The following is a 16,488-nucleotide window of genomic DNA, read 5'->3' as shown; positions in this document are numbered from 1 at the left end:
GCAGTGTTGAGGTTAGGAGGTCCATGCAGTGTTGAGGGGTGGGGTTTGGTGTAGTGTTGAGGTTTGGGGTTCTGAGCAGTGTTGAGGTTAGGGGGCCCATGTGGTGTTAAGGTTTGGGGTTTGGTGTAGTGTTGAGGTTTGGGGTTCGGGGCAGTGCTGAGATTAGGGGTCCATGCAGTGTTGAGGTTTGGGGTTTGGTGCAGTGTTGAGGTTTGGGGTTCGGAGCAGTGCTGAGATTAGGGGGTCCATGCAGTGTTGAGGTTTGGTGTTTGGTGTAGTGTTGTGGTTTGGGGTTCGGGGCAGTGTTGAGGTTAGGGGGTCCACGCAGTGTTGAGGGGTGGGGTTTGGTGTAGTGTTGAGGTTTGGGGTTCTGAGCAGTGTTGAGGTTAGGAGGCCCATGCGGTGTTGAGGTTTGGGGGTTGGTGTAGTGTTGAGGTTTGGGGTTCGGAGCAGTGTTGAGGTTAGGGGGTCCACACAGTGTTGAGGGGTGGGGTTTGGTGCAGTGTCACGGTGAGGGTTGGGGTAGGGTTCAGCAGCGCAATGTTACTCACAGCCAGGGCGGTGTCTGCGCAGGAAAAGGCCCCAGGATTTCAACCTCATCCTCGCTGGACTGGCAGCAGCTGGCCTCATAGCACTTCTGACAGCAGTGGCGACAAGTCCATCTGCACAGCAACAGGTCAGAGATTCTAGAAAGAAAACCCTGAGGCCATTGGGGGAGTGGACAGTGGAAGAGACAGAGGAGGGGAGGAGGGAGAGGAGGAAGAGGAAGGAAGATAAAAAAACACAACACCTGAAATTACAAGGGGCCGATCCCCGGCGGGCAGCAATGGCATTCAGGTCTGTCTCAGCGGCTTGAACACTCAGAACACAATGTTTTCGTTTCTATTTACCAACTGCAGGCACCGAGGTGGCAAACACCAACTCGCTGGGGCCACTAACAGCAGGCAAAACATTTACAGGTATTTTCTTTTGTAGTTTTATGCTCACGGCTTTCTTGACACGTGGGCGGTTTATACAACATAATGACAATATGTTCTCAAGACAAAACTGAGTATTACTGTCTTCTTGAAAGCAAAATGGGGGGTAGTGGTGTTAAATAATGCCAGGGGCTCAAATGCAAGCAAATAAACGAGACCCGTAAGGGTAGGGGAAGAATCTATCTTGTCAACTAGTGTCTTGGCAGAACTGCAGCTCTTGAGAAAGGCATCAATCAGAACTGCACTGTTCACAGCCCCGGTCACCATTAACCCCTCACATCCCCACAGTCCCAGCCCAGCTCTAAGGGACAGACACCAAACCCAGGGCCAGACTCACCCACCTCATTTAAAGGTTCCAACTGCCCTTTTTGAGATCCATGAGGAAGCCAAGGAGTGTTGAGGGCGAGGGGGTTACAAAGAGAGAGACAAGACCAGTTTAGCAATATTCCAGCAACTCAGACAAAACAAAAACAACAAAAAACAAGGGGGGGGGGCAAGCCAAAGACACAAAAACCCCACACAATTTCTGCACCTCGCCACTTACCATGCTGGGCAGGGGGCTGCCTTGCTAACAAGGTATTTTCAGGGCTGCTGGTCGCCTCCTGGCCAACCACCAGCGAATACATGGGAAACTTTAGCATTGTGATGTGATTTGCACCGTCTGCTGTTATGAATCAGAGCAGGCGGATAGATAGTCATGCTATCCAATGCAGCCACACTTCAGGAGAAGAGCAAACCTTCTTCTACAGAAATAGCCGCCAAGCCACCCCAAAAGGACACGATTAGCTCGCATGCAGGCAGCACAGAGTGGGTGGTGCTCAGCTCCCCCGCCCTCCCGGCGGCCCGACCTCCCCAATTCTGCTCCAATGGGGAGCCACAGCTGACCACCCACCAACAGAGGGATCCGAAAAGGAAGCCATCCTTCTGTCCTCCTGCGGACCAAGGGGCCCCTCCCCTCTTTCGAATCAGCCCCTACTCCCAGCCCCATCACATCGGTCGGTCGCTCTTCCTCTTTCAGGAAAGGCACCTCACATCTGGGTCACATATGCCAGGTCAAGAGGCCTCGGGCATCCCACCTCCACCACGCTCCACTGTGTCTTAAGAGATGAAGTGTCATGGAATCCAAATGCAACACAGCGGTAACTCTGAATCCAGAGCAAGAAAGTTACTCTCGTCTCAATTCTCTTGCACAAAGGAGAAAGTCTCAAATGAGGAGAAGAGTATTTTAACATCTTTCTCAATGCATGGTATACTTTAGAGTCAGAACTGACCCACAGATCACCCTTCCAGGCAGGTTTTCAAAGGCAATTAATCGCAAGGGAGGAGACTGCCTTCTCCCATGGAACAGCTGGTGGCCTCGAACCATGTACCTTCAGGATTGCAGCACAGTGTCTTACCACTGGGCCACCAGATCTCCCTACCCTTTTTTTAAATGGGATGCAGACACCAGCTCCTATCTTTAAAAACAGTTGCAGTCAATTCTTATTGAATCATTCTCATTGTAATGGAGCTCTGGTGGCCTAGTGGTAAGGAACAGCATTGCCAACCCAAAGGCCTGCAGTTTGAATCCACCTGATGCTCCAATGCCCTGCAGGAAAAAAGCAGGCAACCTCCTCCTGTGTGATTTACTGCCTCTGAAAACCCGCTGGAGGGTCAGTTATAAGTCAGTTACCACTTGACCATACACAACAACATTCTCATGGCAAAGTCTCTGGGTGGTGGGGAAGGTTAAAATAACTGGCAGCTAGCGAAAAGGTTGGAAGTTCAAGTCCACTCAGAAAAAAAGAGTGAGTGGGTAATTTGCTTCTGGAAAAATAAACCACAGAAAACCCAACAGGACACAGTTCGACTCTGCTGAGCACAGGGTCACCATGAGTCAGAATCACTTGATGACAGCTGGTATTTTTTCATTCTCATTTTATTTCCTCAATTGCCTTCTATTTCTATCACCTGGTATCTCAACTCACTGCAAATGAATCAGAACCAGCTCAGAGCTGACCCTCCAGTGAGTTTTCAGATGCTCTAAATGGCCCATCTTTTTCCCTCTGGTGGATTCAAACCACCAGAAAGGCAACACTTTTGTGAGAGCAGAGCAACCCTCTGTGGACTCCACCACCAGAGTTTCCTTTTACATCATGGGAGGGCAATACAAATTAATTCCCTATTTTAAAGTAGAAAGGTGATTAAAGAAAAAACTCAAATAATAATACAAGTCGCTGTGACTTAGGAAGATTCAAAAACCTTAAAGTGGTGAGGAAACAACTGCAGTTTAGAACAGAAAACGTTTCAGGCACAAATCACAAATTCCTCACACAAAAATCAAACCTCGCCCTGACCTGCTCGGGCTGTGGGGTCACCGAAAGACAGTGACCAAAAAGGCAGAGTCTTGCCCCACCGCCGATCCATCCTGTGGTACAAGCAAGGCAAGAGGCCACTGAGCCTCAGTTTACCCCTTTTCCTTAGTGGAAAGATACTTCCTTTCTCAAAGGGATAATGAAAGATGAAGCAGGGCACTATAGAAATTCATGTGTGTGCCCAGCTGGGGGAAAAAAAACCCTGCACCCTTCCTATGCCGAAGGAGAACACAGTTGTCAAGACTAGCTGGAACCTACTGGAGCGCTCCTTGGAAGCGAGGGTGACAAGACTCCATCGCACAGACTGTGGACATGTTATCAGGATGGGTCAGTCCCTGGAGAAGGACATCATGCTTGGACATGGAGAGGATCAGTGGAAGAGAGGTTTGGCATGATGACTGCAACAACTGGCAGAGACTGTGAGGGTGGTGCAGAATACAGCAAGGTTTCGGGACACTGTTCAGAGGGTCTTCAGACCTAAGAGTCGATTCCACAGCAACAACACCTAACAACAACAGGCACCAGGTACTGACCTGGCGGACACAGCACTCAAAACTGTAGCAAAAAGCCAGGTCCTCGTGGGGCTCTCAGGAGACAGTGCTTTAAAATGTTCAGGAGAAGGGATGCTCTTTGTTCAACAAGTCATTCCCATTTCTCTCAGTTTGCCCTTGACAGCTAACTGAAAGGTTGGCAGTTCAAAGCTACCCAGCAGTAGATTGTAAGAAAGGCCTGGCAGTCTGCTTCTGTTAAGATCACAGCCAAGCAAACTGTCCTAGGGGGCAGTTCTCCGTTACACAAGAGCTGGCATGGACTTGATAGGAACGGATTCAGTTCAGTGCAGAGGTCTATGGTGACCAGAGAACTGTTTATACAATGAAGAGAGAACCTCACGCATAGCTCCCCCAGGCCAGGTACAGGAGAGAAATCTGGAAGCTAAACCAAACCAGGACAACAGAGAAAACAAAAAGAATACTCTGCTACTCCCAAACGTGCTGGGTCTTCCCAGCCCAGAGGGTTCACACACATACACATGCTAGAAGGGAGAGGAATCAAAGCAGAAAAACAGAAGGAGGAGAGAGCAGATATTCTAGAAGTGGGCCTGGCAAACTACAGCCCACCAGCCTAATGTGATCACAGCTTATTTTGTATCATGCATTACCTAAGATTGATTTAAAACAAAAAAAAAAGTTTGAACAACTGATTGAAAGAATAAAATTTTGGTGTCCATAAAGTTTTATTGGAACAGCCAAGGCCCATTTGTGTGTCGTCTATGGTGGCTCTTGTGTTAACAATGGCAGCTCGGCCTTTACCTCAGAGACCTCAGGACTGTAGAATACAAATAGCTGCAGTCTGATCCTCCGCAATAAAATACCTGTCTCCTTGTTCTAAAAGGAAACGCATCATCGATGGGCCATCCTTGTACCCCGATGCTCAACTTGTTGGGCAGCATCAAGTGAATTCTCTCACTCACTGAGTTCTGACTCAGAGCAGCCTTCCATCCATTTCTGAAGCTGTAAATCCAAACAGAAGACTGCACCTATTTCTCCCTCTGAGCTACTACTGAGACAGTACCCTTGGCGTTAACAGCTTAACATGCTATGGACCATTCCACCAGAGTTCCCAGTTATGACTCTAGGGGTCTTTATATGCAGAGTAGCATTGCCCCCACTGGGTTTCCTAGGCTGGAGTCTCTTCTGGATCTGACCACCAGGTCTATTCTCTAGGGGTGCATCTGGCTGGTTGAGCTCCCAGCTCAGCACCTGGCCACTGTGCCCACAGGGCTCCTTAACATAACCCCCACTAATGACCACCTATTCCCCTCATCGGCACTTTTCAGACCCACCTCCACTCCTCAGAAGCTGTGTGACCTTCCGCAAGTTGCTTAACCTCTCTGTGCGGAATGCAGTCATTAAGAACAACAGGAGTCTGTTAAGTTACCATGGTCCTTTCTTGGGAGACTACATTCTGGTGGACAGGCCAGTCGTCTTCCTCCTTGTAGGCCCAGTAGTAAGGAACTCGTGATAGATATCTGTCGTTTACTGTAGGGCTGCTAAGGAAAACCTTGGCAGCTGAAAACCCTTAGCTGCTCTTAAGGGTAGAGGAGGCAGCCTACTCCTAACATGATGTACAGCCTCCCAACCCAATGATGGAAGGTCGTTGTGGGTGGGCTGGTCTTCTTGCTGATACTCAGACATGATTGGGGCTCACTCATGTGTTAGCTGAGTGGCCACTAACTCTTTCAGCAATTATACAGAGCACACAGTAGGTATGCAGGAAATGTGACCTTAACTGGACTTGAAGAAGATCTACAAATTCCCTAAATGGAAAGAGACCCAGGACTTTCTGCTCAGAAGCCTAATAAGCGAACCTTTACAAGGAGAGGGCGTGAAAGGTTCCGCCAGGTAACAGAACACCAGTACCCAGCAGGCGGAAAACTCGGGATGTGATGAGAGTCTGAGGGGAACCCCAAACCGTGACCAAAGGGCAAAATGAGCCCAGATGTGTCTCCCTGTGTCTCCCGGGAGCCTGGCTGGGAGGAGCCAATCCCAGAAGCAGGCAGCTCAACTGTCAGACTGAGTGACCTTGGCTCTGACCTGTGGCCACTTCTTCCCCATGGATGGAAGAAAAAGGCCTCTTAGAAATGCCTCCCACTCCCCCACTCAAAAGCGGCTTGGTAATTAATTTAGCCCAAGAATTCTTAGGAGAGGTTCCCCAAAGAGATAGGGGTCCCCAACTCTCACACGCCAGCGCCACGGACTCAAGTAACTGGCAGCCGCCCCTCCCACTGGCGCGCCTCTGGCCTCCGCGGGCCCCCACCCTTCAGCACCCTGTGCTGGCCCAGACGACGTCCTTGTCCCTCCTGGCCAGAACAGCTGCCTCAGGCTCGCTCGGCCGGCCAATTAGCCGTCACCGTCACCAAGGCAACGGCAGCTGGCGGGCCGGGCGGCTGGCGCGCCCCGGGCCGCCCTCCCCGCGGCCCCTCCCCTGGGGTGGGGTGCAGGGAGAAATGAGGATGAGAGGGGAAGAAGTCCGTCCCATCCCCCATCTCCTGCCCAGGTGGCGAGGGTGAGCGTGCAGAGTCTGAATGCGGCCCTCTAATCTGGGGTCTGGGGGTCCCCCAGCCTTTCCTCCCAGGGCGCACCTCAGCCACTGCACAGGTCGCCTGCGCCCGGGCACCGTTTCATCTCGAGGCAAGTTCGTGGGAACCTAGTCGTGTGTCCTCCCTTCCGCGCGCTCACAGTCGGAAGGGCCGCAGTACCCCCCACCCAAAGCCCGGACTTTGCCCCCCAACCTCAGCCCTACCTGGATGTACGCCATTTTCGCCCGCGCGCACTCACTCCGGCCCGGGCATGGCGCCTCCACGGCCACTTTGCCCTCACCAACAGGAGAGGGGGATGAAAGCAAAAGGGGAAAGGGAGAAATAGGCTGCCGGGTGGCCCCAGACGTGACTGGCGTGACTGATGAGCAGCTCCCGCCCCTCCGCCGGCCGCCCCGTCCTTGCTTTTCCCAGCGTTCAGACTCCGGGACTCAGGGCCGCCTCCCAGGTTTGGGGAGCTCGGACGCCCAGGGCCCCTGCCTCGGCCTCCCTGACTGTCCCGCGCTGCCCCCGAGGCGCTCCCCAGGCTGGAACAAGGTGGGGCGCCTGGGGAGGGAGCCCCGGCGGCCGCGGGGACTGAGCGGCGACCCCGGCGCAGGCGGGGCTGGAGACGCTGGGGCCCCGGCGCGCGGAGCGGGGGAGGGAAGGGGTGGGAGTGGGCGGTGCGCGGGTCAGCCCATCTCACCGGCCAGGGGGCTGGCGCCTCCCTGGAGTGGAGCCCCCGGGCGGCCACGTAGTCTGGGGTGTTCAGTCGTAACGGGAATAGAGTCTTGAGCTAGGGGGATCACCTACATTCAGCCCTTTTCCCAGACGTGGTCGGAAAAACTTTCTCCTTGCCCACCCACCCGACGCGCCTGGAGCTGTTGCGCTGAGAAACACAGGAGCCCCGGGTTAAGGCAGGCATAGTGTGCGCCCAGGTAGGTGAGGCGGCCGGGTAGCTGAGGGCGGGCGGAGAAAATCGAGCACCCCTTTATCCTTAACCTGCAGAGTTGCGCCCAGGGCGCAACAGGTCAGACGCGGGGCGGCCCAGCAGCGCCACCCAGCGTCGATCCCGGCGCTGTGCGCGTCTTTGCCCACTAGGAGCTCCGCGCCAGCGAGCGTGCGCCCCGGGGCGTGTCCGCCTGCCTGCCGGCCCGCTGCGCGGGTGTGTCGGGTGCCCTGCCCTCGTCCTTTACCCAGAAACCAGCCTCCCACTCCAAGACCACAGAGCTTGGACGGGCTCTTCAGGGAGATTCGAGGTGGCACACTGACCTCCGCTGGTTTTCTCTTTAAAATGCAGACAAGCAGCCGATGATCGCCAGCTTAACCTTTTAATTTCCCAGCGCCTCTGTTTTATCGTGAAAAGGGATAAAATCTCTGTCCCGCGAGGACTGTTGTGTAGGAATAAATGAGATGAACGTAGAAGTAATAGCAAAGGGCATTGTATACAAATATATGTGTATATTTCATGTAAAAACCTAACACGTGTATTTCATTTGCAGCACATAGCATGTTTGTAATGTGGCAGGTATAAACTAAACCTTTCGTCTATCTGCCTTGTTTACTGGTGTCCCCCAGCACAGTGCCCGACCCCCAAAGACACGCAGCATATATTTTAGTGGTTGCTGTTGATTCCTCTTTACTTCACATGGGAGGTGCTGGCATTATCCCCAATTTTAGATGAGTCAGCCGAGGACCAGTGTAGTAGAGCCGGCTTTTATCCCACTATGCTCCCATCCCAGATCTGATGGACAGAGGTACTTGAGAGGGAAGGAGGGTCAGAGAAGAACCTTGGGGACACATGAGGGAGACAAAGGAGTTTGGGTTTTGGTTTTGTTTTGGGTTGTTTGTTTTTTATTTCCATGGAAAAAAATATATAACTAACATTTTTGTTAAAGGGCTTCCTTAAAGTGCTAACAAGTGAGGATGCCACCTTAAAGACTAAGGTGTGCCTGCCCCAAGCCATTTTCCATGTTGTCATTATTAGGTGCCATTGAGTCGAGTATGACTCATAGTGACCCTATGATGAAAAGATCTGAACCCTGTCCTATGCATAGGCGTGCAAAAATTAGACAATGAATAAGAAAGCCAGAAGAAGAATCAATGCCTTTGGATTGTGGTATTGGCAAAGAAAATTGAATACATACCATGGACTTTCAAAAGATCAAATATATCTGTCTTGGAGGAATTAGAACCAGGATCCTCTTTGGAGGCAAGGAAGTTACGACTTTGCCTCACATCTTTGTCAGAAGAGGCCAGCCCTTGAAGAAGGACATCATGCTGAGAAAGTTCATTGAAAGAGGGGAAGACCCTCAAGGAGATGGATTGACATAGTAACTGCAGCAGTGGGCTTACGTACAACAGAGGTTGTGAGGGTGACACAGGACAGGGCAGAGTTTTGTTTTGTTGTTCATAGAGTCACTAGCAACAGCATTTTTTTTCCTGCTTGCTGTGTATGGTCGGATCAGTTTTGATTGGCACAAGAGGAGATAGCCCCTCCTTCTCCAGCAGAGCATCTGGCGGATTCCAACCTTAGCCTTTGGGATTGCAGCCCAGCTTCTAGGCTCCCAGAGCTCCCTGACAACAGCACATTTGAGGGCTATATATCAGGCTCCATTGTAAGCCTTGGCTTGGCATTCAGTCTTTTCATTCTCTGAGATCCAAGAGCTAAGCTTTGTTACTACTCAACTTTGTTAGTGTTGTTGAAAGAGATGCTCAGAGACAAAACGCGTCCACCATGAAGTAGCTGGGGATCACTCAGATAGAGACATCCACAGACAGATTAGAGGGTTCTGGAGCTGAGCAGCTCCTAATGCAAATGACCCTCAGAGCTGATGCTCAGGAAATGAGGTTTCAGGCACCTGCTTCTGGCACTTGTGGGCTCACAGCCATTGCTACCTCCTCAAAGCGTCTCACCTGCTCACCTCGAAGACCTAGCCCTGGGTGGCAGAAGCTAGAGTATTTCTCCTAGGATCTTCCAGCAAGTGATGAGAGGTGGCACTGCAGATCACAGTCACAGGTCACCCATGGTCATTAATAGTGGCCTCTGGCATGCATATGGGAGCACAGACTTTGCTTGGGTCACTCTATTTCTGCTGTACGGCCAGGCTGCACTGGTCTCTTCCAGCGCTTGTCAGTGGTAATTATACAGCTTCCCAGATGTGCTGTTGAGATCCTGTTTTAGCTGTACCTGCAACCCTGGGCAGTGCTGCTAAGAGTCAGGGGACCAAAAGGCCTGAGCTAACGAAATAGCTCCTCTGACAATGGGAAAAGCAGTTAAGCACAAGTCTCAGAACTGTCATAACCCAGCAATCCCACGTCAGAATGCTTGCCCATTCTCATCTCAGGCATTTGGCTTTATCACAGGAGATCTGGTTCTTAGACCAGCCTCATTCACGTAATTACGATATGGCTTTAGTTAAGCCTTTAACCTTTGGAACCCTTGATTTTCCTTTGGCAACAAATGGGTATAACATTTCCTACCTGGGATTAAAACAAGCTTGGGTGCAGGAGTGGCATCCACTTCCGAAATAGCTTGCCTCCAGAAACCCGAGATCTTTTGTTTATAGGGTCGCTAGGAGTTGCCTATGACTCATGGCACTTAACAACAATAACCTGGGATTAGGTGTGGTCAGGCATCTGAGAGGGGGAAAAATGCATGTGAATGACAATGTGACTCAGCAATTCCGCTCCTGGGCCTGTGCTAGAACAATGGAAGGAAGCAATACAGGAAAATCCTCATACACCAGAGTCCACCAAAAGCATGCTGGTCAAAAGGTAGAAAGAAACCAGGTGCCATCAACGCACGAATAAATAAAGTATGGTCTATCCATTCAATGGGAAGTTTGTGGTTGTTGTTCTTAGATGCCACCAGGCTGACTCTGATTCATAGCACCCCTATGTACAGTAGATTGAAACCCACCCCAGCCTGTGCTGTCCTCACAATCTCCGCTGTGTTTAAACCCATTGCTGTTGTCACTGGGTCAGTCCATCTCATCTAGAACCATCTCCTTTGTGGGCCCTCACTTTATCAAGCATGATGTCCTTCTCCAAGGACTTGTTGTTGTCGTTGTGTACCGTTGAGTCAGAACCAACCCATAGCTGACCCTCTGGCGGCTTTGCACAGGAGAAGATTACCCATGCCTCTCCCGCAGAGCAGCTGGTGACCTCAAACCCCGTGCCTTCGGGATTGCAGCCCAGATTCTTGCCACTAACCCACCAGAGCTCCCTCTCCAAGGACTAGCCCCAATCTGACTTCTGTTTCACAAAAGGAAACGGTCCCCATCCATAACATCCACAATACAAAATCGATTCCCATGTGTTCAGGCATAATCTCCACACTCCTCCAGCTGTTGTTGTTGTGCTCCATCAAAATGGAATGGGCCCACAGCTGACCCTCTAGTGGGTTTTCAGAGGCAGTAAATGGCACAGAAGGAGATTGCCCAGCCTTCCCCTGTGGAGCAGCTGGCAGATTTGAACTGAGTACTCAACAAGTATATAACAGCAATAAATTTGGGGATTGTAGCTCAGCTTCTTACCACTAGATGACTCGGGCTCCCTGCTCCTGCGCCTGTTGTAGTTGTTGTTCTTAGGTGCTGTCGAGTCGTGGATGACTCATTGCAACCCTATGAATGAAAGATCTGAACACTTGTATAACTTCCATCGTTTCTCCAAGTTCATAGGGTTTCCAGAGGCAAGCTATTTTGGAAGTGGATGCTGCTCCTGCTTCCAAGCTTGTTTTAATCGGGGAGCTCCAGCAAACATGGTCCACCATGGGGAACCATTATCACATTTGACATATCAGCGTCACAGTGTTTAGCATCACAGCAACCACGAGTTACCTCTGTATGGCAAGTGGACATACCAGGGTTACAGGACCTAGAAGAATGTTTGACCAAAAACAATTAAAACCTGGCCTGAGGGCTACAGATTAAAATCACCCACCTTTGACTTGGTAGCATAATTTCAACACCAATCATACTGTTCTACTATTCAAATTCCATTGCAATGGCCACACAGATACTCAAGATTATGAGTTTACTAGAGAAATGAACAGGTTATAATTTAGGTGGGCAGCAGGATACAATTCCTCATTCAGGATAGCTTTCCTGGTGTGCTTGCAGGCCTTTTGACCTCCAGCCTCTCAATTTAGGTCAGTGTTGCTAGCTCTCTTAGTACTGCCAATAATGGCATCTCCTCCCGGTGCTCCAGCAGACTTGGGCAAAGGCCCCACGCCTCTGCTCCATGGCATAGCAGTCCCAAGCCAGCTCAGTCTCATGTTGCTCTCTGGTTCTTCACTGAGGCTTCTGCTGACCTCATACAAGTCCTAGTTTGCCCGGGGCTGGAAACTCAGGCCCCAAAGGACATGTGCTACATTCTCTGCTTTTTATTCCCTGCTGGGAGTAAGAGTCTTACTTTGCTGCTAAACCTCTATTTAAACCTGCTGAGATGGGAAAACTGACCAGTCACATCACACGTCATTTATATACACCCTATTTTCATGTTCCTGACCAGCCATGTGGTGATAGTCAAAGCCAATGGCTAAGAAAGCTATCTTAATAAACCCATTACACACCACCCCTGAAAACATGCATAAGGTCTTTGCCTCTACGGGGCACTCTGGCTGAACTTTCTTCAAGACAGATCTGTTTACTCTTTTATGGTATATTTCACATTCTTTACTACCACTACAGTTCAAAGGCATTATCTCTTCTTCAGTCTTCCTTATTCACTGCCCAACTTTCACATGCATATGTTGTTGTTATGTGTCGTCAAGGCAAGTATGACCCATAGGGATCCTATGAACAACAGATCTGAACCCTGACATAATAGAGCCCATTGCAGCAGTCACTGTGTCAACCCACCTAATTGAGGGTCTTCCTCTTTTTTGCCAACCCTCTACCTTCCTTAATAGGCACATGTATCTGAAGCAATACACAATACTATTAATTGGGTCAGGCACACCTTAGTCTTTAAAGTTACATCCTTACTCATTGGCACTTTAAGTAACTCCCAAATAACATATTTGCTCAATGCAATATATAATTTCATTTCTCTACCTCATGAGTGTTGAATATGGATACAAGTATAACTTTGTTATGAAGAAAAATGAGGTGGCATTAAAGGTTAAGCACTGGGCCACTAACCAAAAGATTGGCTGTTCAGACCTTTCCAGAAGTGCCTGGGAAGAAAGGCCAGGTGATCTGCTTCGGTAAGGTCACAGCCAGGAAATCCCTTTGAAGGGCAGTTCTCCTCCTCTGCATATGAGAGGTTGCCATGAATCAGAATAGAATTAACAACAGAATCAACTCTCTTTCCTGGAAAAAGCAAAAAGAAATGGCATTCTGATAATGGGTGATGCCACTGAAAACGTTGTTGTTGTTGCTGTTGTTGTTGTTGTTATGTGCCGTCAAGTCACCTGCAATTCACAGCGACCCTAGCCTGAAGCCTGCCCTGTCCTGAGCCCGTCTCACTGACTCTGACACACCTACCTCCATTGTCCCAGTTTACTGTATCAATCTCATCCATGGTCTCCATCACCTGCGCTGCCCCTCCACCCTTCTGAGCATGATGTCCTTTTCCAAGGATCGGTCCCTCCTGGCCGCATGCCCAACGGAGCTTCAAAACATTGCACTTTGTGAAATCAGGCAAAAAAGAACAAATATTGTATAATCCTACTTAGATGAAAGATGTGGAATAGGCAAATACATAGAGGCAGAAAATAGATGGGAGCCCGCCAGGGCTGTGGGGAGAGGAACAGAGAATTCTTACCTAAGAGGTCTGGGCTGTCTCAGGGAGCTGATGGGAAGTTTTGCAAATAGATGGTGGCGCTTGGCCGTACAGCACAAGGTATTTAATACTGAATTGTACACACAAAATAGTCAAAACAGTGGCATTCATGTTAAATATGTCATCACAATAGCATTATATCACTGCATTGTGGAACCCCAGGATGTAGTCCACTCTGAGCAGGTCATTCTGTTTCTCCCACATGCACCACATCTGGTTTCATGGCGTTGTCTCTTTCTGAAGAGCAACTATGTCAGTCTGGAGACTAAGGTGCACCTGATACAGGCCATGGTCTTTGCAGTCACTTGCTATGCGTCAGAGAGCTGAACAATGAATGACTATGGATGATAGAAACAGAATTGATGCCTTTGAGCTATGATGTTGGAGAAGAATATTGAATATACCATGGACAGCTAAGAAAACGAAAAGGTTTGTCCTGGAGAGGGTGAAACCAGGCTGCTCCTTAGAGGCAAGAGTTCTGAAGCTTTGTCTGACACACTTTGGACATGTTGCAAGGAGGGATCAGTCTTTGGAGAGGGAAGTCATGCTTGGGAGGGTGGAGGGACAGCACAAGAGAGGAAGACCTTTGATGAGATGGAGCGATTCAGTGACTGGGGTAGTAGGGATAGGTGTGTCAGTTGTTGTTAAGTGCCATCGAGTCGCAGGCAACACATAACGACCCTATTAAGGAGAGTCCTCGACCCTTGGGTGCCTTTCATCCTCTCTCCAGGTTCATAGGGTTTTCAGAGGCAAGCTATTATGGAAGTGGATGTCACTCCTCCTTCCACACTTGTTTAATCGGGGAGCTCCACCCCACTCTCTGTCCGCATTGGGTAGCCAACCATTAACACATTTGACACATCTGTGTCACAGTATTCAGCCTCACAGCAACCACAAGTGACCGTGGTACGGCAACTTGTACACCAGGGCTATACGACCTAGAGGAATGTCTGAACAAAAACAATGAAAGACTGGCCAGAGTGTGTCAGAGACAATGAAATTGGCACAGGATAGAGCAGGCTTTAGGGCTGTTGTACAGAGGGTTACTATGAGTTGCAGGAGATTCGGTGGCACATAACAACAACAGGTATTTATAATGTGGCAACATACTGTCCTAAATATTCTATGTCCATTTATTCCAGACCATCCTAAAGTGACAACTTTGTAAGCATAAGCCAGAACAATGACATGACTATATGCATTTTTCAAGTGAAAATTGAAGTGAGAGGATCTTTACTACATTTGTCTGGGCCAAATCCGGAGCTGGGATTGGTTTCAAACAGCCTAACTTTCAAGTAGGAGTTGACTGTATAACCATTTGCACCACACAGGTCCTCCAGCAGGAGTCTGTTCCGACTCATATCAACCCTGCACGATGGAGAGAACTTCGCTTCACAGAAGCCAACTGCTTCATTCATGGAGCAGCTGGTGGGTTTGAACTGCCAACCTTTTGATTAGCGATGGAACCTTTAACGACTGTGCCACCAGGCCTCCTAAGACTCCAGTGATCAAAAGAAAATAAAAAAGAAAAAAATTGTTAACATATTTTAGTATGTAAATATTATATATTCCTTAACCCAATCTTAGCAGCCCGGCATGCCCAAATGCTGGCAAACTCCCTGTCCCAGATCCCCATTCATCTGCCAACTCTGCTCTGCCAACCCCCTTGTGGGCCTGCGGACCTCGGGCCATTCTTTCATTGTTTTTGTTCAGACATCCCTCTAGGTCATAGAGCCCTGGTGTACAAGTTGCCGTACAGTGTTCACTTGTGGTTGCCGTGAGGCTGAACACTGTGACACTGATGTGTCGAATGCATTAATGGCTGGTTACCCAATGCAGACAGAGAGTGGGGTGGAGCTCCCTGATTAAAACAAGCTTGGAAGGAGGAGTGGCATCCACTTCTGTAACAGCTTGCCTCCGGAAACCCTATGAACCTGGAGAGAGGATGAAAGGCACCCAAGCATTAAGGACTCTCCTTCATAGGGTCGCTATGAGTCACCTGTGACTCCACGGCACTTAACAACAACAACAACCCAATCCAAAATATACTATTGAAGAAAACTAAAAAGCAACATAGTACACTTTATTATGTAAAATATTTGCATTCTTTAACCCAATATATCCACAATGCTTTCATTTCAACCTGGGGAACGACAGCTACTTTACAAGTATTCCTGAGCCACGTGTGGATCAAAACTGCTGTCCTGGAGCACACACACAGCTCTATCGTGATTCCCACACACGTCCCCTTCCCAGCAGGGCTGTGTGAGGAGCAGGACGAACAGGGCATCTGCCAACCCCATGTCACGTCAAGTCTTGAGCAGAGAACATGGATACTGAGCACATGACCCATCGATAGACTTCTGTGCGTGATGTTCCCTTTGCCTGGAAAAGCTTCCCTCTGCCCCGTGTCCAGTGCTTTTCCTTACCATTCAGCCAGGATCTACTCAAATGTCACTACCTTTATCCAGTTGTTGTTGTTGTTGTGTACCATCAAGTCAGAACTAACCCATAGCCGACCCTCCAGTGGGTTTTCAGAGGCGGTTAATCACACAGGAGATTGCCCATCCTTTTCCCACAGAGCAGCTGGTGGATTTGAACGTGTGCCTTTAGGATTTCTGGCACAGCTTCTTGCCAATAGGTAACCAGTGCTCCTTATCCAGTAGCAGCTACCAGTTGTTGAGCATTTAAGGGTTAGGCATTGGGCTGACTGCTTACGCTAAATGATATCATCTGATACATCACTACTGTTGTTGTTGTTGTTATGTGCCATCAAGTCACTTGCAACTCATAGCAACCATATGTCCAATATCCCTGAAACCTGCTCTATCCTGTGCCAACTTTACTGTCTCTGACACACCTCCTCTCATTACCCCAGTCACTGAATCAATCCATTTCCTAGGTGGTCTTCCTCTCCTGTGCTGTCCCTCCACCCTCCCAAGTATGATGTCCCTCTCCAAAGACTGGTCCCTCCTTGCAACATGTCCAAAGTATGTCAGATGAAGCTTCATAATCCTTGCCTCCAAGGAGCATCCTGGTTTAACCCTCTTTAGGATGAGCCTGTCCATTTTCTTAGCAGTCCATGGTATATTCATTACTCTTCTCCAGCACCACAGCTCAAAGGCATAAATTCTCCTTCTATTCTCCCTAGTCATTGTTCTACTCTCCGTCACATAGCAAGTAATTGCAAACACCATGGCCTGTATCAGGTGCACTTTAATCTCCAGCATGACGTCATTGCTCTTCCATACTTTGGAGAGGTCTCTAACAGCAGACTTTCCCATCGCAATAC

General features: G+C 49.4%; 1 protein-coding gene and 1 pseudogene across 1 annotated transcript in view; one reads left to right on the top strand and one right to left on the bottom strand.

Annotated features, from left to right (window-relative positions):
- The window catches only part of SYT17 (synaptotagmin XVII), a 114,937-nt gene extending 107,958 nt beyond the window's left edge, over window positions 1-6,979 (bottom strand). The window contains exons 1-3 of the mRNA XM_006892665.1: window positions 6,635-6,979; window positions 1,319-1,336; window positions 552-700 (exon numbers count right to left, since the gene is read on the bottom strand). Of these exons, the coding sequence (XP_006892727.1) occupies window positions 552-700; window positions 1,319-1,336; window positions 6,635-6,649 (182 nt within the window). The 5' untranslated portion in view covers window positions 6,650-6,979. The remainder of the gene's footprint in view (window positions 1-551; window positions 701-1,318; window positions 1,337-6,634) is intronic.
- LOC102867321 overlaps window positions 6,682-16,488 on the top strand; it is a 30,646-nt pseudogene continuing 20,839 nt past the window's right edge.

This window comes from Elephantulus edwardii, unplaced genomic scaffold (genome assembly GCF_000299155.1).
Source record: "Elephantulus edwardii isolate Elephantulus edwardi_28Jun2011 unplaced genomic scaffold, EleEdw1.0 scaffold00117, whole genome shotgun sequence".
Lineage (NCBI taxonomy): Eukaryota > Metazoa > Chordata > Mammalia > Macroscelidea > Macroscelididae > Elephantulus > Elephantulus edwardii.
The sequence above is the reverse complement of the archived record's forward strand: the minus strand, read 5'-3'. Positions and strand labels throughout refer to the sequence as shown.